Source organism: Gobio gobio (assembly GCF_949357685.1).
Source record: "Gobio gobio genome assembly, chromosome: 9".
NCBI lineage: Eukaryota > Metazoa > Chordata > Actinopteri > Cypriniformes > Gobionidae > Gobio > Gobio gobio.
The window spans coordinates 36,005,399-36,031,871 of NC_137115.1; the positions used below are offsets into that span (position 1 = coordinate 36,005,399).

General features: G+C 43.3%; 1 protein-coding gene across 1 annotated transcript in view; it reads left to right on the forward strand.

Annotated features, from left to right (window-relative positions):
• The window catches only part of LOC307131883 (voltage-dependent calcium channel subunit alpha-2/delta-1), a 159,598-nt gene that overhangs the window by 127,527 nt on the left and 5,598 nt on the right, over positions 1 to 26,473 (forward strand). Inside the window, exons 26-36 of the mRNA XM_079825894.1 lie at positions 3,605 to 3,686; positions 4,175 to 4,237; positions 5,271 to 5,374; positions 5,919 to 6,005; positions 11,216 to 11,283; positions 11,471 to 11,509; positions 11,615 to 11,686; positions 11,795 to 11,947; positions 12,051 to 12,103; positions 12,202 to 12,257; positions 21,484 to 21,610. Coding sequence (XP_079682020.1) covers positions 3,605 to 3,686; positions 4,175 to 4,237; positions 5,271 to 5,374; positions 5,919 to 6,005; positions 11,216 to 11,283; positions 11,471 to 11,509; positions 11,615 to 11,686; positions 11,795 to 11,947; positions 12,051 to 12,103; positions 12,202 to 12,257; positions 21,484 to 21,610 — 904 coding nt within the window. The remainder of the gene's footprint in view (positions 1 to 3,604; positions 3,687 to 4,174; positions 4,238 to 5,270; positions 5,375 to 5,918; positions 6,006 to 11,215; positions 11,284 to 11,470; positions 11,510 to 11,614; positions 11,687 to 11,794; positions 11,948 to 12,050; positions 12,104 to 12,201; positions 12,258 to 21,483; positions 21,611 to 26,473) is intronic.

Here is a 26,473-nt window from a genome sequence, read left to right on the forward strand (position 1 = left end):
TCAAATTGCTCAAGAAGTTAATGCTGGTTCTGATAGGTGTCAAAATACACAGTGCATCGCAGTTTGTTGCGTATTATGCTGACCCCTGTCCACTGCCGAAAGCGCCAACAGTGGGGACGTGAGCATCAGAACTGGACCACGGAGCAATGAAAAAAGGTGGCCTGGTCTGATGAATCACGTTTTCTTTTACATCACGTGGATGGCCTGGTGCGGGTGCATGTGCGTCGCTTACCTGGGGAACACATGGCACCAGGATGCATTATGGGAAGAAGCCGGCGGAGGCAGTGTAATGCTTTGGACAGTGTTCTGCTGGGAAACCTTGGGTCCTGCCATCCTGCCTGTTACTTCGATATGTACCACCAACTTAAGCATTGTTGCAGACCATGTACACCCTTTCATGGAAACGGTATTCCCTGGTGGTTGTGGCCTCTTTCAGCAGGATAATGCGTTTGAGGAGCACATAATGCGTTTGGAGGTGTTGACTTGGCCTCCAAATTCCCCAGATCTCAATCCAATCGAGCATCTGTGGGATGTGCTGAACAAACAAGTCTGATCCATGGAGGCCTCACCTCTCAACTTACAGGACTTAACGAATCTGATGCTAACATCTTAGTGCCAGAGACCACAGCACACCTTCAGGGGTCTAGTGGAGCCCATGCCTCACAAGGTCAAGGCCATAGTTGCCAAGTCCATGTATAACATGCGACTTTGGGCTTTTTTTTTTTGGCAAGTCGCGTTAAAAAATCACATGTTGGGGGTTGCGTTTTTTTGGGCTTATTTTAAAAAATGTGGTTGCTTGTTAGGAAAATATGACAAGCAACTTTGTTTCTTTACATTTATGTTCGCTGTTTTGTCCAATACATTGACTGACACTGTCTTCTCACAGCTAATAGCCAATCAGTGCAGTAATACAAGTGCTGTAGTAATTTGTCCTCATACATCCCGCCTCCTTCTCCCCCCTCGTTGAAGAAAAATTGAGTGCGACGTGCCGGCATGTGACGTTATAAATGCATGTAATCAGTGGCGGCTGGTGATAATTATTTTTTATGGGTGGGGGGGGGTTTGGGCAGTTTATCTTTTTACACATTCATTTCCCACATATAATTGAATGAGGAAATAAAAAAAAATAAAAAAACAGCAACAACAGACTAGTATGTTGACTATTTGAACATAAATTTTGCTCTCCTTACTTTCTGGCCAGCAAATTTCTCAATGACTCTCTGATTAAAGTCAGTCATCTCAGTAGTGTCATGACATTTGCATTGTTCTGTTAGATATTTGAGGTCTCTTATCCCCGTTGTTGTCCACAAAACTTCAGTACCGACACTTTGAAATAAAAGACAGGGAAAGCAATAAAGGGCATTGCTAACAACACATCCAGCCAGCCACCTACGTTTCTCATAACAAGCGCGAGAAGCTCCGAGTGCAGCTTCATCCTCTGTCACTGGCCTGCTGCTGGATTTGTAAATTGCGTTGGTCCGGGATCCTTTATCCTTTTGTTTTTTTCCAGCGAACGCCTTGTGAAAGAATTTGGTTTAACTGCTGCCATCTCTACGAAAGTGATCATCATAACAATGTTTTGGCAGAGTCGGAGTAACTGTGCACTTTCACTTTAGTGGCCAAGAGCGGAAAGTTGAATGACAGGTGACGAGAACCAATCAGATTGGATAAAATAACACGCATCCAATTCTGATTCGCCAGGGACTCAACGACCTGCTTCCGGAGGAGGATCTTTAAAAACCAACTAGAGACCAGCTTCAGGTCACATGGTGCCCGTAGATTTTTGGACTCAGATAGACATCCATTTGTCCGGCGTCCCTCACGTATGAAACCGCATGAAACATATTGAAGGACATATAAAATTGTTAACCGATCAAAGCCAGTTTTTATTAAATGCTTAGGCTCTTACTAACAGCCGGCACATCGTATGAGTAAACTAATTTATTTTTATTTCATTTGTATATCATTTTTGTATACATGTATATTTCTGGAATTTTGATGGGGGCGGCGCCCCAGCGCCCTCTATTGACCAGCCGCCACTGCACGTAATGATAGTTATTAGACATAAATAGACGTATACATTTTCACAAACAATGCCACCAACAGAGATGTACAAAGATGGAGAGGAAACAGGGAGGAGAGGCACCTAATTGAATTAAAACAATATTTTTATAATGTATTTATCATTACAGGCTAGAATAATAATAAAAAAAAACAAGTATAGGCTACTAATAATAACAGTAGGTATGGTTTGAATTAATTTTATTATGGCTATATTGCAGCGCTCCCTTAGTGCTTGCCTGCGTCACAATGTGCATACTATCCATCTTAAATAGTATGTGACATTAGTAATTTTTAATACTATTTAGGGCAGATAGTATGCACATTGAGATGCAGGGCTTGTCTTTGTCATGGTTTGCAGTGTGTGTGTTCAGTACTCACTGCTCTAATATGTGTGCACTACCTCCGACTATTGGTTACCATAATTGGCCTTCACGTCACTTTTTCTCTTTTTCCATCTCCAAACCTATTCTGTCTCACAGCTGATCTGAGGATATTGCGTGCCTTTTATTGCAATTTGATGATTTTTGTAAAATCACATCTGTTTTTGCTTTTCAAACTCCGAGAGGTTTCAGTTTAATATGTTGCAGGCTCATTTATTGATAAAAAATAATTGATCATAAATAATATTGATGATAATATAATAATATTGTGCTTGTTTTTGAAGCTGTGGTTGCTTATTTGTCTCGCGGGAGTTGGCAACACTGGTCAGGGCTGTTTTGGCAGCAAAATGGGGAACAACACAATATTAGGTCATAACGTTATGTCTGATTGGTGTATTTTACTGCTGTTTCATTTTACATACAGTTTCCACCCTCTCTCTAAACTTTGTTTGAATGGAAATTAAATAGGTAGCTATATTATTGTTCTTGAAGACTGGCTTGTGATAGACCGATATTGTCACAAACTGTTCAGACACGGTTGTGGATCCAAATGCATCTTTATTAGGGCAATCCAGAATCATAATCCATAAAACAAGGCAGATAATCCAAAAAGACAACAGGGAAGAAAAAAACACACGCAAACAAGGAATTCCGGAAGAAAGTCAAAACTAAAACACAGGTAACCAGCGGGAGAGTGCTTAGAAATGCAATGCAACACAAGACTTTTTATAGAATGAGTGAATACACAGGGCTTAAATAGGCAAGCATTAACGAGATAATGAGACACAGGTGGAAGTAAACAAACATAAGTCCAGGCAATGGGTTATGGGAAATGCAGTTCATGATGGGAAAGCAAAAGAGATGGGAGGAGTGCACTCTAGTGGAGATCACTCCAGCTGGCGGATGCAACAGATATATATAAAGACTGACAAACGATTTCTGTTTTTGAATTTTAAATAAATATTGTGTATAGTATATATTCATTTAATTTAAACAATTTTGTAAAAATCTGTATCAGCTACTGAAAAGATCAAACCAGTCAACTGGTAGACCATATTCTGGGTCAATGGAGTTTGAACTAGGAAAATCCTGTTTTCCATGACATAATCCAAAACTATCAACTATAAAGACTTTCATTTCTCTCTCTCTGTATTGGTCAGGTCACGTCACTCTTGTAAACCGGTTGCTGCTGGATGCCGGTCTCACGGCGGACCTCGTCAAAGTCTGGAAGGAGCAGAGTGTGTAAGTATAGGACAAAAAACACACATGGAACAACATAAAACACTCATCCATGTCTGTGTGAAATGTCTCGAGTTTTCAAGTACAAAGATCTCCAGAGAAGACAGAGAGACGCCTTCATATAACTGCTGAACACAAAGCTCATTTTAAAGTCCTGTCATGAATAAGAATGCTGTCTTATTGTCAAAAGAAAACTCGAGAGTCTAGCAATTATTACCAGGATTAAAGAACCCAACCATCTGGGAGTCCAAAAACACAACACACATTGCATATGACACATGTCAAAATAGTGTTTTTAATTAAACAAAGGGTGTTTCAATTACGTTTTTACACTAAAGAATGGCCTAAATATTACATTGTTTTATTTTTATTTGAATTGGAGGCTGAATGTGTTGTTTGATACTTGGAATGTCCTTGAAGTAATTTAATTTAATACTATGAATACCTAGTCTGTTTGTGGTCTTTCAGAAATGTCTTTTTTATTTTATTAGAGATGGAGTTTTGGCCCGGTTTGTGGCTACAGATGGAGGCATTACACGTGTGTATCCTAAAAGGTAAGTTCCATTCACAGTTGTGTGAAATATGTACACCTCTCCATCCCCATGTGTGCATGTGTGTGTGAGAGATGCTAAATTCTTTACGATCTTTCCTCTGTCGGCAATCCCCGCAGGGGTCTGCGGTTGAGACTGAAAGAAAGAGTGAAAAGGCATGTTTCAGAGGATGTTTCTGGTACAGAGTGTCTCTTTTGAGATTTCTTATGGGAGCCATGTGCAGCTCTCACTCTCTCCTCTGTCTTTATTAGCTTAAATCTATAACATTGAGTGCTTGAGTTCATAAACTTAGTCTGGTGGTGTAAAACAGCAGGACAGTGTTAAAAAGCTACAGCAGTGCACTTATTCACTGTTCATATTTACTCACCTTGAAACACAAAAGGCTTGTTTTATTTTTTTTATTTTTTTATTCCAAAAAAGTAATTCCGTAAATCCTCAATATGCTGTATTATTAATACTTCTAGAAGAAATGAATGTCCACACATTGCTTTCTTTATAGCAGAGATTAATGTCCACACATTGCTTCCTTTATAACTTTATAGATGCTTTACCATAGAATCCATAAAGTGAGTCTAATTGACTTGATATGTTTTGATTTTTTAAAAAGTATTTATTCCTTGATTTTCCATTTATTCCTCATATTGTATGTGAGCCTCAGCAATGTAATTTACATTGTTAGTTGTAAATTGTTAGTTATGTTGAATTTATTTATTTGATATGGTATATGTACAAGAGAAGTGAAACAAACTTATTCAAGTCAACTTTTTAAAATATTTCAATATACATTATTACCATTTGTGTATTAATTCTTAAATTATTTTATTACACTGAAAACGAATAATAACAGGGTGCCTTTTAATGAAAACCCTTGAATCCACAAGTCATTCCCGTTATGCATTCTTGTAGGGTTTTTGGGTTATGCATTCTTAAGTTCTATCAATACATATTGATATTCATCATTAATATGATTGTTTCTGCATTTTGTTTTCAATGCTTCTTAATTTGGGTCTTCCTCCCATCTTTGTCATTTTCTTAGTGCTGGGGAAGAATGGGGTGAAAACTCTGAGACCTATGACTCAAGTTTTTACAAAAGGAGTCTGGACAATGACATATACATCTTCACTGCCCCATACATCAACAGTAAGAAACACACTCACACTTACAGTACAGATCCCCTCTATAACTTTTGGATAGATGTGTGCTCTGTTTGGCACTCTGCTGCTTTACTAAGACAGCTGTTGATCTACTCGAAATGCACACCTACAGATCTCTTGCCAAGGTCGAGTAAGCTTATATTACTGGGGGATTACCATTCAATGAGACTACCTCACATTCACGCACGTGTGGTCTGCAGGACTAATACACACACGGTCAAGAAGCACCCATGCGCCAAGATGCAACCCCAGGGGAACGCCTGGTCCTTGTGTTTATGTGAGGTTTTACCATCTAAACTAATGGTGAAAGCAGACTGAAACCCTTACAGATCTCTCTCAAACATTTGGATATCAGATGTAACATGTCTACATGAATTTAGGCAGGTGTTACCAGATGAATTGCATCAGCATTTGGATACCAAAACCATGCTTGTTCGGATTAGTTAAATGAAGCACAGAGGGTCAATTTGACCTTTTTAGTAAATGCATTTCATTGTTCTGCATATTTGTCATCTTTTCCCTCAAAACAGAGAGCAGAGAGTCTGGTTATGAGTCTGGTATCCTTGTCAGTAAAGCAGTGGACTTGGACATTAATGGAGCAAAACTCAAACCTGCTGGTGAGCTCTAAAAATTCAGTTACACTACTGTTCAGAAGTTTGGGGACAGTATGATTTTTTTACTTTTTTGAAATAAATTCACCCAAAATAGTCACCCAAAAATGAAAATTCTGTCATCATTTAGTCATGCTCAAGTTGTTCCAAACTTGTATACATTTCTGTGTTCTGCTGAACACAAAGGAAGATATTTGGAAAAATGTTTGTACCATAGTGGGGGAAAAAAATACTATGGTAGTCAATGGCTGCCGAAATCTGCTTGGTTAAAAACATTCTTCCAAAAATATCTGGTTCTCAGCATCCCGCCCCGGTGCCATTCTTCCCAGAGGTGCATAAGGAGATTACAGATTGTGGAAGGCACCTTTTTGAACTGATACCTCCTCACCCCTCACTACTCTTTATGGCGGAGAGGCTAAGGGGAACGTAGAGATCCCCCCCGGTGGAGCGGGCCGTCGCGAGGCAACTGTGTCCTGCATCCGCTTTCTCCTGGATGGGTCCCTGCATTCCGCCTCGCTGCCCCACTGCGGGTCTGTCTGTGGTGCCACTGGTCCCACTTGCTCGGTCGCTGGGAGCCTGGTTTGCGCTTCCCAACCCATCTTGCTGGCTCACCCATACCATCAGACTCGGCTATCGATTCAGTTCGCCCAGCAGCTACCCAAGTTCAGGGGCATCCACTTCACCTCATTGCTGAAGGAGGCTGCCTCTGTCTTACAGGCGGAGATGGCAGTCCTACTGGCAAAGGACAATCATATCAGTACAGGGTCCTGCCCTTCGGGCTGTCCCCCCCGTGTCTTCACGAAGGGCGCAGAGGTGGCCATGGCTCCAATGAGAGAGAGAGTGTTGTTCGCATCCTCAACTATCTCGACGGCTGGCTCATATTGGCCCTGTCGAGAGAGCAGTTGTGCGTACACAGGGACATGGTGCTCAGTCACCTCAGCCAGTTGGGCTTTCAGGTCAACTGGGAAAAGAGCAAACTCTCCCCCGTGCAGAGGATCTCTTTTCTCTGTATATGGAGTTGGACTTGGTCAATCTGAGGAGTGCGTCTAGGCGATGTTGAACTGCTTGAATTTGTTCAGACGCAGAACAACGCTCCCACTGAAACATTTTCAGAGGCTACTGGAGCATATGACATCCTCAGCCGCGGTAACGCTCGGATTGCTTCATATAAGACTGCATCAACACTGGCTTCACGACGAGTCCCGAGATGGGTGTAACAGAGCGGGTCACTCCGTGTGGTCATCACACCGAGGTGCCACCAAACCTTCAGCCCGTGGTTGGACCCTTCGTTTCTGCGGGCAGGTGTTCCCCTAGAACAAGTGTCCAGGCATGCTGTGCTATTCACGGATGCCTCTGCCACTGGCTGAGTACAACGGGTATGTAGTCTCGGTCTGTGGACGGGACCTCAACTGCATTGGCACATCAACTGCCTCGAGTTGTTAGCACTATGTCTTGCACTGGGTCGCCTCAAAGGCCTGCTACGAGGCAAGCATGTACTGGTTCGAACGGTCAGCACTGCGGCTGCTGCGTACATCAACAAACAAGGTGGTCAACACTCCCGTCTCAAGTCACAACTCACCCGCCATCTCCTCCTTTGGATGCATCTGAGGTCACATCTGGATGCATCTGCTTAATCGTCCAGCCGACAAGCTGTCACAACAGAAAGTGCTCCCGGGAGAGTGGAGACTCCACCCCCAGGCGATTCAGCTGATTTTGGAGGCACTTCGGGACCGCACAGGTAGATCTTTTTGCCCAGACACGTCTCACTGCCATCTGTTCTATTCCCTGGCCGAAGGGACCCTCGGCACACGGCTGGCCCTGGGGCCTGCGCAAGTATTTTTTTCCCCCAGTGATCCTTCTAGCACAGACATTGTGCAAAGTCAGGAAGGACGAGGAGCATGTCTTGTTAGTTGCGCCCTATTGGCCCAACCAGACCTGGTTCCTGGCACTGATGCTCCTCACGACAGCATCTCCTTGGCACATTCTTCTGAGGAAGGACCTGCTTTCTCAGACACGGGCACCCTCTGGCACCCACGTCCAGACCTCTGGAAACTCCATGTCTAGTCCCTGGATGGGATGCTGAGGTTCTAAGCGATCTACCAAAGTCCGTGGTAGACACCATCACTTCAGCTAGAGCCCCCTCTACAAGGTGCCTCTATGCGTTTAAGTGGAACCTGTTTGTTGAGTGGTGTTCACCCTCACATTGTATGTTGCTGCTATCACGCACATCACGACGCAGTTGATGGTAAGTCCTTGGGCCTGTGTCTTTCCCTTGGCAGAGTCTGCTCTGCCGTCCCTGCCAGGTGCTGTTCCCCCTGGATTGGCCGGAAACCCCCCCCCCCCCCAAGGGACATTCTTCATGTTGCACTGCCCTAACTGGCCAGTCCATTTGTATAACTGCCACATGGTACCTCTCTTCGGCCAGGATGTGGGCTCTGCAGCGTTCTCTTTCCCTGAATGGGCACTGTAATTCGGTTCGTTGTCTGTATGTGGGTGTGGAAGGAAGAAGGCGGAGTCGGCGTGACTGGGACTCGCAATTTTATTACTCAGAACTTTATATACAAACAGAACAGTCGCTCGTGGGCGCATCAATGTAACAACACACTCAAAATAGCTTCAGGTTAATCAGTCGGTTTCCACTGCGTTTCTCAGGCAGGAAGGCACACACAAAGTCCCAGTCCAAACTCTCTCTCTCGACTCTCTCCCCGCTGCGGCTTATATGGAGTCTCTCCACGGCAATTACTGCAATCAGACACAGGTGTTAATCATCTGCACTTGACCTACTTACTCACTGCTCGGCTCTGCTCTCTCTCTCCCGCTACAGACCTTGCAAAACCACGCCCCCTCCGCCACAGGCACGCTTTCACAGTGTTATCCAATAGTCACTGAATGGGTCATGCGGAATGCAGTGATTGCTCTCTGCGCAAGTCTTCCGCCCTAGTATGGAAGCACAATCTGATCGTCAGGTTCCTGAGGGGAGCGAGGAGATTAAATTCACCTCGCTCTCACTCTGTACCCTCTTGGGATTTATCTCTGGTGCTTACGGAACTGTAGAGAGCACCATTTGAGATAAAAATTCTGTTGTGGAAGAAATGCAGGCATTTTTATATATGTGATAAATGTATTTATATGTGAGATATGTGCCCAAGGTTCCCACCACTCTCTTCTGGCACAAGGTGGTGAACCTGCAAGCGCTGTCCTCAGAGGAGGCAGACCCAGCCCTGGCTTTTCTCTGTCCCATCCGTGCTCTGCAGTTATACATGGACAGAGCGCAAAGCTTCAGGACCTCAGAACAGCTCTTCATCTCTTACAGAGGCCAGCAGAAGTGAAAGGCTGTCTCCAAGCAGAGGATGGCGCTGGCAGATATATGTAGAACTGCGGGCTGGGTGGTTTCTTCCTGTGTGCGCCAGCAAGTAACCAGCCAGTAACACCGAAGTGCCTGTTCTAGTGTCGGCTTGCTGCGCCACTCCCCTTCTCATGGACCGGATACGTATGCTTATATTCTCAAGTAGAGTTCCCTAGCTTGGCGAACCCTATTGAGCTCCTCCGAAACCCACAGCAGGCAGACGTAGCGGAGTGTCTGATGCCAGGCCTAACACTCGTATGCATTAGTGGAACCTGTGCTAGCCTGGGTTCCATATGTTGTGACTCCTGTGGCCGTCCCATATGTGTATTCTTCCACAATACAGATCCCTATGGCGAACCCATGTCTTTCCCTTGGCAGAGTCCCCCTGGATTGGCCGTAGCCCCCCCAGGGACATTCTGCATGTTGCACTGCCCTAACTGGCCAGTCCATTTGTGTAACTGCCACATGATACCTCTCTTTGGCCCGGATGTGGGCTCCGCAGCATTCTCTTTCCCTGAATGGGCACGCTTTCACAGTGTTATCCAATAGTCACTGAATGGATCATGCGGAACACAGTGACTGCTCTCTGAGCAAGTCTTCCGCTCTAGTATGGGGGCCTGAGAGTTTTTGCGCAGGGCACTGGAAGTGGCAGCAACTGTGGCGTTTCACATAGGGATCCCAATACGTTGGTGACATCGACGTAAAGTTGAACATGACAGACTGAAAGGGAACACCTCGGTTACGTATGTAACCCTCGTTCCCTGAAGGAGGGAACAGAGACGTTACGTCCCGTCGCCACAGTTGCTGTGCCATTGCTGTACGGCGAAGTCATTAGCTCGGTTCCTCAGTGTAAAACAATGTGTGCTGCATCTACTTCCACATTTATACCCACACTGCGGGATGGGGCGTGAGATGCAAATCCTACACGCCAATGTGCATTTGCACGTTTTGTGTACCCTTGAAGATGATAGGGCTCCCAGAAGTGATCCTAATACGTCGGTAACATCTCCGCTCCCTCCTTCAAGGGATAGTTCACCCAAAAATGAAAAATCTGTCATCATTTACACACCCTCAAGTTGTTCCAAACCTGTATGAGTTTCTTTGTTCTGCTGAACACAAAAGAAGATATTTAGAAGAATGTTTGTTACCAAGCAGATAGAGCAACTATTGACTACCATAGTAGGAAAAAAATACTATGGTAGTCAATAGTTGCTCTATCTGCTTGGTTACAAACATTCTTCTAAATATATTCTATTGTGTTCAGCAGAACAAAGGAACTCATACAGGTTTGGAACAACTTGAGGGTGACTAAATGATGACAGAATTTTCATTTTTGGGTGAACTATCCCTTTCAGGGAACGAGGGTTACATACATAACCGAGACGTTTACTGTGTTTTTGACCAAATAAATGCAGCCTTTGATGAGCATAAATCACTTTGTTTAAAAAAATAATAATAATAATAATAATAATCTTACAGGCCCTAAACCTTTGAACGCTAGTGTGATTGTTTTCTTTTAAATAAAAAGTCAGTGTAAAATCTTATAACATTTAGTTTTAATATATCTCTTTATACTGAAAAGGTTTGTCCTAAAAACGCTTAAAACAAAACCGTAATGTCACTGGTATGTGGTTAGTTCTTGCAAAAATCATTTTGTTTGTGTTTTTATGATTTTTTCACAGATGACTAACAAATGTTATGACTAATGATTTGGTTATACTCTACAATAATTCATTTCGGAGCTTTGTGCTTATCAAGATCTGACCCTGACATAGCTTCTTCTCATCATCATTTTTTATCATCTTTTTTTTTTGCCCTTGCATGAATAAGATTTCATCACATGACACGTGTGTTTTATGTTATCATACAGTGGTGGGAGTCAAACTCAACGTGTCGGCCTGGATGAACAGCTTCATAAACGCTACCACCAAGAAAAATGTAAGCAGAAATGACCCCATTTCGTTATCGGCACATGTGGAAGCTGTTTAGTCACAAACGCAGCCTCTCTAGATAGGACGATATTGCTGTCTGAGAGCGGAGATGAATTGACTCTTTCCAATAGTCGTTGTTAAAAGCTTGTTTCATGAATTTTCAGTTCTCTCCTAACATAATTTCCTCTCCACAGTGCAAGGATGAGATCTGTGGGTGCCTCAGGAATGATAAGGTAGGGCGCTGACTGCTTCATTCTGCTCTGACCTCTGTAGTCACTTATCTGAAGCTGCTTTCACTCTCTTTTCACTTCTGATGAATGGCTGTTTTTACTCCTCAGCAAGTGGACTGTGTGATTCTGGATGATGGCGGCTTTCTGCTCATGTCCAATCAGGATGAATATATCACGCAGGTAGAATATATTTACAAGGCTGATTTAGTCTTTTTGCTATTTTAATGCCAGCTCCAGCAATACTGTATGCTAAAGGAGTCTTTTTCCTATGTTCACCCTGATGTCCAGATTGGTCAGTTCTTTGGTGAAGTGGACCCTGTTCTGATGATCACTCTGGTCAATACCTCACTGTTCTCCTTTAATAAAACCTACGACTACCAGTCTGTCTGTGACCCAGAGAGAGAAACTAAAGCTGCTGCAGGACCCCGTTCTATATACGTGGTAAAGAAATTTATATTGTCATCTTCTTTAGAAAGCCATCATGTTTTGTATGATTGTGTGTCTTTATTAACTGCATATATATTTGTGTGTTTGTTTTTGGCAGCCAACAATAGCAGATATGCTAACTGTAGGCTGGTGGGCCTCCACTGCGGTCTGGTAAGAATAAATACTCACTATTCACTGAAAAATAGACAGATGAAGGATAGCAGTGTGAGGTGGATGTTCTCATTTGTTTGTCACTGTCTCCCTTTTAGGTCAATTTTGCAGCAGCTTCTTCTCAGTCTAACTCTCCCAAATGTCATGGGGACAGGTATGTTAAGTGTTTAACCCCTAGAGAACTGTACAGTTTTGGGGTTCTTTAGAAGTTTTGACATGCTCTGACTTTTGTGCTTTTTTGTTGTTGTTGCTTATAAACATATTAATGGCAAAATAGCCATTACACTGTATTCAACACAAACTGGGCTACCATAATATGTTAGCAACATGTATGTACATGCTTGTATTTTTGAGAGAATAACGTTTATGTGTGTTTTTTGAAAAAACAAAACAAAATGTAAGCCACAATTAAGGCCACAAAACACACAATAGATACAGTATGTGTCAACAAGACTTTTGACTATTGGGTGTTCTTGCCTGGAGTTTTTGCTTCAAACTGATGTGATACTCATTTTGCCTAATAATTGGCAATGATGAATGTTATAAGTAAAATATTTGGGATTTAAAACAACCTAATGCAATGCAATTGTGATTTCAGTATAGAGTGAATTCAGATTGTTTGAGACACATTTTCCCAGTCATTTCAATGGCAACATTTTTCTGAATCATTTGATTTTGTAAACTATTCGATACACACAATACTCAAATATAATTTCGAGTTCGGTTCATTTATGAGACACGCAGTGCAATGCATGATCGCGCCAGCGCCTATTAAAGGTATATTTGCTTCTGAAATCCAGGCAATTGGCTGATGAAACATTGATTAAAATTAAGATATAATTTATACAAAACAAATTTCACTTTAAAGAAAGGCTTTCTAAAAAATAAAACTTAATGAAGTGGTTAAAATCATGTCTGACCCACTCCATGTCTCCATATTGTGCTTTTTATGATGTGTCCTATCTCGTGCTGTTCACTTTTCATAATCAACATAGATGAAATAAAAAAATAACATTAGGCTATAATATTTAAACCATAAATATGAAACAAAATATGTTTTAATGGCTACAACAAGTAGTCTATTGTACACAAAACTTATAGCATCTGAGCAGAAATTTGCGAACAAAGGCTTTATTGTTGTTACACTATTTTACAGTAAATACTTCATAATCTGTCCAAAACAGGCCAAAGAAATTGTGTCTAAACAGTCTTACATTTTACGTTGCAGCAGGATTCATATTTAACGTCTTTTGCAGTTTAATTTCCCTTTCGAGGGAACTTCACACTGCGTCCACTAGGGACAGCTTTGGGAACGACCACAGCGTGATAGCGTCTGATGCACGTATGTCAACTCAGCCAATGGCGAGAGTGAGCGTCACGGGCGGGTGACGTCACGTCCAGGAAAGGATAAATATACATCTGGTCCGATCGCACTTCAGCCTTTCTGCCTCAGCTAAGCGATCTGTGTGAAAACTGTCTCTGTCTATTTATTGTTGTCCGTCAAAAGCACAATAATTCTCAGTTTAAAAAAGGCGAATGCATCAGTATTCAAACAGTGTACTCCTCCGTGTCCCTGTTTCCTTACAGGTGGAGATACACATGATTTGTGTGTGATGTGTTTGGGAGTGGAGCATGCTCTGTCAGCCTTCGAGGGGGCTGATTGTGAGCATTGTGAAAAGCTGCCGCTTCGCATGCTCCGCTCCCTACTGTCACTCTTCGAGAAGGGTGATCAGGATCGCGTTCCCTCTGGAGCGGAGAAGGACATCATGGGGATCACAGATGGATCTCTCGGCGGGGTTTGAGACGGGCGCGAGCGCTCTTTCTCTGCCTTCACCCGAGAGATCTGTCGCTCAATCTCTGGTGTCGGAAGCCCGCGTTGCGGCTTCTTCCGCCCAGAGTGAGAGCCCGTCGCTTCAACACTCCAGCTCTGAGGAGGTGGATGTGTTGAGCGTCGGATTGGGGGAAGATGATTCGACATCTCTTTCCCCAGCACACGTAGAGCTGGTGGAGGTGATTACTCGCGCTGTGGCGAAGTTAAATATTGATTGGCCAGCCGAGAAACAAGGCGCTCGTCCGAAAAGCAAATTAGACGAGCGCCTTTTTGACGTCAAATGTGTCACCTTCACCACGGAGGTCTTCCTTTCTTTCCTGATTTACACAGTGAGCTGTGTGGATCATGGAATAAACCATATTCATCACATCTTTTCAGCCCTCAAGTAAAAACATATAGTGATATAAGGGGGCTGAAAGAATATGGTTATGGGGCGATGCCTAAAGTGGATCAGACGCTTGCTAGTTATCTGTCCCCTGCTTCGGCATCGTCCCTGAAGGCCCCCACGCTCCCCACTAAACCATTAAGGCCTGTTCACACCGGGACGATTTTTGCACGCGTTTATCGCCGACGTTTAACGCCTCGGGACTAAACAATGGGCGCCAATGTGAGTGTTCACACCGACGCGCAAAACGCCAGGCGTAAAAGCGTCATTTAAAAAAAAACGCCTTTTTTATTTTGACGCGGCGCGTAAAAAACTGCTGACCAATGAGATCGGCGCTTTTGTTCACTTGCCTGGAGCTGCTGAAGTGACAGTAAAACACGACTTGGTGGCGCTCAAGCACAAAACGGTCTTGCCGAGCACACATTGATACGACGAAGAAGTAGTAAGTACAAAAGAAGAAGATGAACTGCTAATGCTGCTTGCCAGTTAGCAAAAAGTGTGTGAATGGTTTTGGCCATAGACATAATATGTCTATGGTTTTGGCAAGCACGTAAATACTGTCTCTCTTCTTTTTCTGTGTGACAAGCGAGTGTCAGAAGCGTAAAGTGCCACAGCACCACCTTGTGTACCGGGAGCGCTATCTACTGAATGTGCACGTTCACTCGGTGCATCGCCAGTGGAAATCGCTTGGGTGTGAACACTCAAAACGCGCCGAAAAACGTCACGAAAAACGCTGGCGATAAGCGCACGCGATATTCGTCCCGGTATGTACAGGCCTTTAAAGACAACATCAGGTCTAGTGGGGAAAGCGTACATGGCAGCAGGGCAGGCTGGTGCGTGTTTGCATACAATGAGTATTTTGCAAGCGTACCAGGCTGAACTGCTGGGGGATTTGGATGGCGGTGAAACAGTGAGCCCTGAGGCGGTTCGCGAACTGCGTCGGGCCACAGATTTATTTCTGAGAGCCACCAAGGAGACCGCTAGAGCTATTGGGCGGTCTATGGCAGCCTTGGTGGCGACAGAGAGACATCTGTGGCTCAATTTATCTGATATTAAGGATAAAGACAGGGCTTTTCTCCTTGATACGCCAGTTGAACCCACTGGTCTGTTCGGCGACGCTGTAAATGAAGTCGTCGACAGATTTCAGGAGAATAAAAAACAAGTGGAGGCTTTTAAAAAATATCTCCCACGCCGCCACCAACCCTCTGGGGCTGCTGGGCGTGAGCAGCCCCAGCCGTCTAGCTCTTCGTACAGGCAGCAGCAAAAATTGAGTGTCGCATCTCGTGCTCCACCTCAGAGATACGGTGGGCCAGGTCAGGACCTGAGGGTCGTGCTTCAGGCGAAGAAGGCTTCAGGCCAAAAGAGGTCCTGACGCCGCGGGCTGGATTGGTGTTCACCTCAGTATACGGTGCCCACTCTACTCCCTCAGGGGACCGTTCTGCCAACCCCGCCACCCTTGGTGATTCGGGGCGCAGCGGTTTCCAGCGAGCTCGTGACTCGGCGTCCATAGGACAAGGTGTCACACTCGCAGCCTCCAAGGAGGTTAGAAACGCAGCCAGATCGGTTAGGTGCTGCCAGTACGCTTCAGACCACCGAGGTGGTTGCAGTGGAAATATCAGAAATAGTCCCTTAGTAGATTTTCTGGCAGAATGGAAACGTCTACCAAATATATTGCTATGGGTCCTGCAGACGGTAGAAAAGGGGTACAGAATTCAGTTTGGGTTCCACCCACCTCGTTTCAACGGAGTGCTGGTAACATCAGTACGTCCCGAGCAGGCTCTGATAATGGAACAGGAAGTAGAAACCTTGTTAAAAAAGGAGGCTATAGAACAGGTCCCTGTACAGAACAGAGAGTCAGGTTTTTACAGCCGGTACTTCTTAGTTCTAAAAAAGGATGGAGGGTTGCGCCCCATATTAGATCTTCGTCGTCTGAATTGTACAGTCAGAAAACTAAAATTCAAGATGCTGATGCTAAGTCAGATTGTGACCCAAATCAGATCCGAGGATTGGTTTGTCACAATAGATCTGAAGGACGCATAGTTCCATGTCTCCATCCTTCCACAACGCAGGAAGTTCCTGAGGTTCGCTTTCGGGGGCAAAGCGTACCAGTATCGGGTTCTTCCATTTGGTCTAGCTCTCTCACCCCGCACATTCACGAAATGCGTAGATGCAGCTCTGGCCCCGCTCAGGCTGCAGGGCATACGCATTCTGAACTATATAGACGACTGGCTGATTCTGGCACAGTCGCAGGAGATGGCGGTTCGGCATCGAGATGTCGCATATTCAAAAGTTGGGGTTGAGGCTGAACGCGAAGAAGAGTGTGCTTTCTCCAGTACAGAGGACCACTTTTCTAGGCGGGGTTTGGGATTCCGTAGCAATGCGGGCAGTGCTTTCACCCACGCGCATTGCTGCGATTCTGTCAGCTGTAAAGAGAGTAAAACTAGGCCAGTCATTCACTGTCAAGCAGTTTCAAAAGTTGCTGGGGTTAATGGCAGCGGCGTCCAACGTGATTCCTTTGGGCCTGCTGTACATGAGGCCCTTACAGTGGTGGCTCAGGACCAGAGGGTTTTCCCCGAGGGGGAACCCTTTTCGTATGATCACACGGCGGTGTCTCCGCGCCTTGGTCATATGGAAGAAAGCCTGGTTCCTATCCCTGGGTCCGGTGTTGGGGGCACAATGTCGTCGAGTCACCCTGATGACAGATGCCTCTCTCACGGGCTGGGGAGCGGTAATGGAAGGCCACTCAGCTCAGGGTCTGTGGGGGGACCATCATCTTTCGTGCATTGAAGTTCTTCCTCCCGGACCTGAGGGGCCATCATGTGTTGGTCCGTAAGGGGACAACATATCGGTGGTTTCCTATGTAAATCGTCAGGGGGGTCTGCGTTCGCGCCCACTGTGCAAGCTAGAGCACCAGATCCTCCTGTGGTCTCTGGGGAAGTTACTCTCCTTGAGAGCAATCTTTATCCCGGGGGCCCAGAATATAGGAGCGGACATCCTGTCGAGACAGGGGCTGAGGCCAGGGGAATGGAGACTTCACCCCGAGGTGGTGAAGCTCATTTGGGAGATTTACGGCCAGGCGGAAGTGGATCTGTTTGCGTCTCAGAATACGACGCACTGTCCACTCTGGTTCTCTTTGACACATCCAGCTCCTCTGGGACTGGATGCCATGGTACAGACGTGGCCGAGGCGGCGTCTGTACGCATTTCCCCCAGTTGTTCTGCTCCAGGGAGTTCTGGAGAAAGTTCGCCGGGAGGGGATAAGTCTATTGCTAGTAGCTCCTTACTGGCCGAGCCGGATTTGGTTCTCGAACCTCGTAACACTGCTCGATGGCTCACCTTGGAAGATTCCGATCAGGAGGGATCTTCTATCTCAGGCGGAGGGCTCAATATTTCACCCCCGCCCAGAAATGTGGAACCTGTGGGTTTGGCCGCTGAGGGGGCCGAGCTCATAGAGTCTGGTCTCTCTACCGAGGTAGTGGAGACCATTCTTAGCTCCAGAGCTCCATCCACGAGGAGACTATATGCCCTGAAGTGGAGGTTGTTCACTTCTTGGTGTCAAGAACGACAGTTAGATCCAGTCAACTGCCCTGTTGGTTCAGTGCTAGATTTTCTACAAGAGCGATTCTCTTCTGGGTTGACCCCTGCTACACTAAAGGTGTATGTTTCATCTATTTCTGCTTACCATGCCCATGTGTATGGTATTACTGTGGGGAGGAACCCGTTGGTAACTCGTTTCCTTCGTGGCACTAAGAGGCTGAGGGCTGCGGTGCGCACTAGAGTTCCTACTTGGGATTTGGCTATAGTGTTGGAAGGTTTATCTGCGGCTCCATTCGAGCCACTTGACATCATCTCAGAAAAGTTTCTGACTCTGAAAACCATCTTCCTTCTTGCCATCTCTTCTATTAAGAGAGTAGGAGACCTTCAGGCCTTATCAATATCCCCTTCGTGCTTGGAGTTTGCACCAGGGATGGTTAAAGCTTTCCTTTACCCTAGATTAGGGTATGTTCCGAAGGTGTTAACCGATGTTCCACGGCCTATAGTGCTGCAAGCTCTCTGTCCTCCTCCATTTGTTAATCCAGACCAGGAAAGATTGAACCTTGTATGTCCAGTGCGAGCACTGGATGCTTATGTCCACAGAGCTGCCCTGTGGAGGAAAGCAGATCAATTGTTTGTTTGTTTTGGACCTCAGAACAGGGGTCTCCCTGCGTCCAAACATACAATGAGCAAGTGGATAGTCGAGGCTATCTCACTGGCTTATGGGTCTTCTGATCAGCAGTGTCCCTTAGCTGTCAAAGCCCACTCTACTAGGAGTATGGCAGCCTCTAAGGCCTTGGTATCGGGGGTTTCTCTCAAAGAAGTCTGCGCTGCGGCCGGTTGGTCCTCGCCTCTTACGTTTGTGAGATACTATGATCTTGACCTGGAATGTGCTCCAGGTTCTTCAGTGCTCCTGTCTTGAATGTGCCACAGTTTCACACGACAGGCATTTGGTATTATGGCGTTTTGGTATTTCGTTCCCAAAGCTGTCCCTAGTGGACGCAGTGTGAAGTTCCCTCGAAAGTGAACGTCTCAGGTTATGACTATAACCATAGTTCCCTGAGAAGGGAAACGAAACACTGCGTCCCTTTGCCATACTCCCTGCATCCCTGTGATCCCTTGCTTCGGCAGTTTAGCTGAAGTGCGATCGGACCGGATGTATATTTATCCTTTCCTGGACGTGATGTCACCCGCCCGTGACGCTCACTCTCACCATTGGCTGAGTTGACATACGTGCATCAGACGCTATCACACTGTGGGCGTTCCCAAAGCTGTCCCTAGTGGATGCAGTGTTTCGTTCCCTTCTCAGGGAACTATGGTTATAGTCATAACCTGAGACGATTCACAGACATAAACAGAATAAACTTACCTCACAATTCTTGGGCTGGATACGTTGCTCTTAGAAATAAACAGCTATTCTAGGATTATTCCTCACCAAATTTCTAAATGATGTAAAGTACATGTTCTAAATCTGATCTGTTTATTCGAGTTGATGTGGGCGAGGATATACTCGCATGGATCGCGTCAGAATATGCCTTTGAAAAGAATGCGCGCTCTGTGGGCATGGCCGCATTAGCGGATAATAAGAGACTCGCGAATGACTGACATCTCTCTTTTAAAACAGATTACATAAACAGAGAAAATTTGTTTTCGATTTTATTTACAATGTTTAAAACCTGATGTGGTGTCAATACAGGCAGATCAGTAATATAGTTGAATATTTAGAGTCCACAACTAAGCAATATATTATGTCATTAAAATTACTGTACATATTTGCTAGTAATAACGATTTAAGTTAAAGTTAAAACGACATATTTTGTAGTGACAAAATTCCTTTATCCACTGATCTATAATAGAGAATTTAAATAGCCTATCATGCCTCTATCATACTTGCCTATATCCATGTGCTCCTAGAATGAGATTGTTGTGATTTTATTGATTTTCATTAATATATATATATTTAAGGGTTATATATCGTGGAATATTCTGAATATGAATAAAACCTACTTAATGCATGACTAATCTGACTTCTCCACCACGGACAATCCGGACAACCTCTGGTTGTCAATATAATATAATGCAATAATACAGAACCAATACTACACTACCTCTGGGTAATTTATGTCCCGAATATAATACAATATAATACTACAGTATCTCGGGTAATTCCCTTCTACATACAATACAGTACAACACTTTGAGGTAATTCCCCTTTTGAAGTATAGTGATTGCATCCTCTTGCTGTCCTACACAGGTGTAGGCTGGTCCGACACAGGGTTATTAATACTAACTCCTAAATGCAGGTCTATAGTCTTCAAACTATAGTACTGTCCCTGTTGTGTTCTTCTGAGTGTAGAATCTTTAGTACTTCTGTTCCACAGCTGTCCAGCATATACCAGACATGACCCCGAAAGTTGCTCTTTGCAGGAATAAAAGTTTTTTCATGGCCGGGAACTCACTGTTCACAACAACCAAGATAAACTCTGAACAGAAAGCTACTTGTACATTTATACCTCGCTGTTGAGTAAAAATCAATGTCACTCAAGACTTTTTTACTGTAATTGGTTATACTGATCTGGTGATTGGTTTGTAATGATCTAAACTATTTATATGACTGTTAGTTCTACTGTGTTAATCACTTTTTTGGTAAGTCTAGATTCTTTGATGTATATAGATATACATGGTTTTGATCTGAGCATCCTTAGGGCCCTATCATACACCCGGCGCAATGCGACGCCAGCCACAACGCAAGTGTTTTTTTGCTAGTTTCAGCCAGACGCAGTTATTATTTTAACGTCCAGCGGCACGTTGTTTAAATAGCAAATGCACTCGCATCCATCTGCTTGCCCATATGCGTGCTGGTCTGAAAACGAGGTGTGTTCAGGCGCATTGTTGGTACGTTGCTATTTTGAGGCAGCCGACTGCACCATTGACAAACAAAAACCTGGTCTAAAGCAGCAGTTTTTGTGTCATTTAAAGGGCACGTTAGTGCACACATAGGCGGGTACACTCTGCTTAATACACACACAGGGACGCACAGCTGCACACAAACATGTTTAAATATTAAAAATAAAAGGATTCCTCTCTGGAGAAGCGTTTAGTCTTTCTGCTCGCAAATTCCGCCATTTAAATCGTGAATCCGCCATGGTGCAAGCACAACTGGCTTTTAAAGGGAATAGGAGATGAGATTGGTTTATTGCACATTATGCCCAAAACATACCCATGACTCATTAAGAGACTAGAGACAACCCTTTTGGACCATGTACCTGGCGCACCGACCGTTTTTTCTGTCGTTAAACTAGCAAAAGTGGATTTAGACTGGCTCTAAGTGCACCTGCGCCATGCGCTTCAGACCATGTGCTCAGATCGTTAAAATAGGGCCCTTAATTCGCACTTTTCTGAATATTTCATGTTGAAATACCCCTTTGACCAATTCTAAAGCATTACATAAAATATTTCCATTACAAGTAAAACGCATGGATTAAGTGAACTTCCATTGAACAAATGTAAATTGATGTACTAAACAAGCATCCATAATTAATTTTGTGAGTGTTCTTGATATGTAGGCTGTTGATCCATATGTGTGTTTGGATATTTACAGTATGCGGATGGTGTGTTTGTGTGTTTTCAGCTTACTCGGAGGATGACCTCTCGGATGCGTTCTCCAAAGAGAGCTGTATCACCGAACAGACTCAGTATTTCTTTGAGAACGAGAACAAATCGTTCTCTGGAGCTATGGACTGTGGAAACTGCTCCAGGTGAGGGCTGTTTTTATGTTTGTATGTGCATAAATCCATCCGCATTCCCTCCATCCGCGTGCGTGTGGGAGTGCGTGTGAGCATGTGCAGATGATGTCAGCTCTCTCTTTCTGTCTCTTCCTGGATAATTGCTCATCCCGGTAAGTCATCCCTCCAAGGACCGAGCAGCTCAGCTTTCCTTCTCTTTTCCCCTCCGTCCCCTCGTTTTCCAGATCCGTCCGACGTCCAGCCGGCTGTAAATACCGCTGGCCGTGCTGTTTAATGTAACGCCGCTAAAGCAAAACGTGTTGGGGTGGGTGGGGGCGCTCGGCCTGACAGAAACTCTACGCCTTTTTTACGAGCCCCACGTGTGACTCTGCGTACGATAGTTTTTCTTCTATGTTAACTACTTTAGACATGTAAAGTTTAACAAGAGCCATAAAGAGAAATCCATTTGTGAGATCTCAGGAGCTCAAGACCTGAGCTTCGGCATATGTAATTCAATCTAGCTTGCAGAGACATCAACACCAGATCAGTCTAAAGGAACGCATGTACTGATGAGAGAATTGCTGGAATTGCCAGCATGAGGATGGCTTAAACAGAACATCAAGACGACTACAGCAAATGAGACTTTTTTTTCCATTATTAAAGTCATATTTCTTCAGAGTTTTGCATTAGTTATCTGAGGTCTGCTTGTCTTCTTTCAGTCCTATAGATCTTCTTGGATAACTAACTCAGACGTTACATAATGCCTCCGTTTTGACACCTAATGTCCTGCCGTGCAGTCTGCAGCCTACATAGACACTAAGGTTGGATCAATATTGAAATTTGGGCTTTTGTACAGTACCATCCTCTGGTCCTGTTTTATTGATACTGAATTAATACCTTAGGCAACAAATAAACAGCTTCGACTGACTGGCAAACTGCAAGAAGTGTCAGTAGATCTAATGAAATAAAATAAGTGTTGAGCTCATTAATTCATTAAAATGACAATTAAAATAATATGTGTATTTCAGTTTTTCCTGGAGAATACAGTTTTTGCATCATAACATAAAATTTAAACACTGAAATTGTAAACTTAAAATATATCCATATAACGTTTTCACTGCCGTCTACTAATATTTGTAATAAAATGCAGTATTTAATTTTGTTGCAATTTGATGATAATTAAATTACACCATATAAAGAGGGCAATGTTACTTTTGTGAAACTTCCATTCAAAAGTTTGGGATCGGTACAATTTGAAAAAAATTACAGAATACAGTAAAAACAGTAATATTGTGAAAATATTACTATTTAAAATAATTAAATATAAAATGACTATTGTTAAATATTTGGCTATATTTTAAAATTTAATTTATTCCTGTGATGGCAAAGCTGAATTTTCAGCATCATTACTCCAGTCTTCAGTGTCACATGATCCTTCAGAAATCATTCTAATATGCTGATTTGGTGTGCAAGAAACATTTATTATTATTATTAATGTTGAAAACAGTTGTGCTGTTTAATATTTTTTAGAAACCGTTACAATTTTCAGCATTCTTTCATGGATATAAAGTTCAAAAGAACTATATTTATTTCTAATAGAAATTTAACATTATAAATTATACATTTGCATTATAAATGTCTTTACTGTTACTTTTAAGCAACTTAATGCATCCTTGCTGAATAGATGTATTCATTTGTTTAAAAAAAACGTTTGAATGGTCGTGTACAATTCTGGATTTGATTTATAAATAAATTACAGAATTACATAATTATTTCAAATCCAGTAAATACTAAATACTCAGTAAATACTGCAGTAAATACTCATTGACACACACACACACACACACACACACACACACACACACACACATATATATATATATATATAGACACTGTATGTGTATCATTGGTGTGCGGTGGTGTTTTAAAATGAGGAGGCAAAGTCCTGACATTTTAAATATATCAAATGTAAATGTATGTCCATTACACTTAATTTTCGTGGTTAAATAAACATTACATAAATTTTTTTTACACTATGTATTGTTCTATTTATTATAACCAAGTATACATTTAATCGAGTTAGTGATTTTACACATTTCTTTCATTTATTACAATATAATAGCTTAATTTCTGCAGTCATCAAACTGGTCACAGACACGAAGATGTACCATTAATTTCACAAAGCTGATTGCTCACTAAAAAACCCTGCAGTCATCATGTTTTCAGGCCATTACATTACATGATAAAAAGCGGTGATAATTATGTGGTCGAGTTTTTAATTAGTCTTCCCATCAATGCCATTTTTGTCTTCATTCAGGCCGATTCGTGAACTTGCACGAAAACAAGAGACGGAATTTATTGCACGAACCAGTCATATCCAATTATAACCGACCATATACGATCATAGCGCAATGGAGGCATTGCCTCAGAGCTCTCATATGACTTTCCCCCATTCATTCTCAATTACCCCCCACTTCAGTCTCACCTTCAGACGTCCTGCCCACGGACCATTGGCTGAACGTCTGATGTATATGGCACACTTATCTGGAAACACTTCAGGAGTTTCGAAGTCGTCATCTGATTGGTTGAATTCTACAGGATGTCCGCTAGACGTGCGTGTTGCGTTCTTTAACGGTCTACCTGGAATCAAATGCCATGATGCCAAACTCTCTCGTGGAAGAAGAACGCCGTCATGTTTACAACTGTGACAATGAGCACTTACCAGGATCAACTAAACGCTGGATTTTCAAAAGTACAGTATGTTAAGTTTCCGGCTCCATTGTTGCAGTAAACTTGCACAACGTTCTAGAATGAATAATTTATAGATGCACGCCGGTCTGTTATTGCAGCGACATAGACTTTACATTTGCACACCCCTAAACATGATGCGGAATAAAACGGACTGTGATTGGTTGTGTTACATGTCAGTCAAACGTCCTCTTTTTGGTTCTTGGCCATTGAACGCTGCAAAAAAGTTCAGACCTTCTGCCGTCAGTTTGAAGGTTTGGCTATGAGAGACTACCCCCCACTAAACTCACCGCACACATTAGGTGGTCTGTTTGTCCATATAATCAATGTGATCAGAGGAGGCACCTGTGGGTGTCGCTGTTGGACAATGTTACTTTAGAAAGACGAGTGACTTTTATACTTGTAAATGTTACATTTTTCATATTTGCGTTGTTTTATTTTTGTAAAATCGATTATTTTCTCTTCCAGTTTTTTTTTTGAGGAGACACTGCCTTCCTTGCCTCTTTGAAGGAACTGATATGTATTCGTATGTATGTATGCATGTATGTACACTCACCTAAAGGATTATTAGGAACACCATACTAATACTGTGTTTGACCCCCTTTCGCCTTCAGAGCTGCCTTAATTCTACGTGGCATTGATTCAACAAGGTGCTGAAAGCATTCTTTAGAAATGTTGGCCCATATTGATAGGATAGCATCTTGCAGTTGATGGAGATTTGTGGGATGCACATCCAGGGCACGAAGCTCCCGTTTCACCACATCCCAAAAATGCTCTATTGGGTTGAGATCTGGTGACTGTGGGGGCCATTTTAGTACAGTGAACTCATTGTCATGTTCAAGAAACCAATTTGAAATGATTCGAGCTTTGTGACATGGTGCATTATCCTGCTGGAAGTAGCCATCAGAGGATGGGTACATGGTGGTCATAAAGGGATGGACATGGTCAGAAACAATGCTCAGGTAGGCCGTGGCATTTAAACGATGCCCAATTGGCACTAAGGGGCCTAAAGTGTGCCAAGAAAACATCTCCCACACCATTACACCACAACCACCAGCCTGCACAGTGGTAACAAGGCATGATGGATCCATGTTCTCATTCTGTTTACGCCACATTCTGACTCTACCATCTGAATGTCTAAACAGAAATCGAGACTCATCAGACCAGGCAACATTTTTCCAGTCTTCAACTGTCCAATTTTGGTGAGCTCGTGCAAATTGTAGCCTCTTTTTCCTATTTGTAGTTGAGATGAGTGGTACCCGGTGGGGTCTTCTGCTGTTGTAGCCTATTCGCCTCAAGGTAGTGCGTGTTGTGGCTTCAAAAATGCTTTGTTGCATACCTCGGTTGTAACGAGTGGTTATTTCAGTCAAAGTTGCTCTTTTATCAGCTTGAATCAGTCGGCCCATTCTCCTCTGACCTCTAGCATCAATAAGGCATTTTCGCCCACAGGACTGCCGCATACTGGATGTTTTTCCCTTTTCACACCATTCTTTGTAAACTCTAGAAATGGTTGTGCGTGAAAATCCCAGTAACTGAGCAGATTGTGAAATACTCAGACCGGCCCGTCTGGCACCAACAACCATGCCACGCTCAAAATTGCTTAAATCACCTTTCTTTCCCATTTTGACATTCAGTTTGGAGTTCAGGAGATTGTCTTGACCAGGATCACACCCCTAAATGCATTGAAGCAACTGCCATGTGATTGGTTGATTAGATAATTGCATAAATGAGAAATTGAACAGGTGTTCCTAATAATCCTTTAGGTGAGTGTATGTGTGTGAAACACAAAATAATATATTTTTTTAAAAGTCTATGACTTTCTTCTTTGAAACACAAAAAATGATATTTCAGGAATGTTTCAACTCTTTATGTCCATATAATGAAAGTCAATGAGATCCAAAACAACATTGGACCTCATTGACTTCCATTATGTAGACAAAAGCAGTTAGAAAACAATTCTTCAAAATGTCATATTTTGTGTCTTGCAGAAGAAAAAAAAAAGCCAAACACATTTGATGCAACATGAGGGTGAGTAAATGATGACAGAATGTTCATTTTTGGGTGAAATACCCCTTTAAAATGCTGTCTAGATATGCAGCTCACTAAGTTTTGGAACATCGCTATAGTTTCTCACAGGATGTTTTTCAT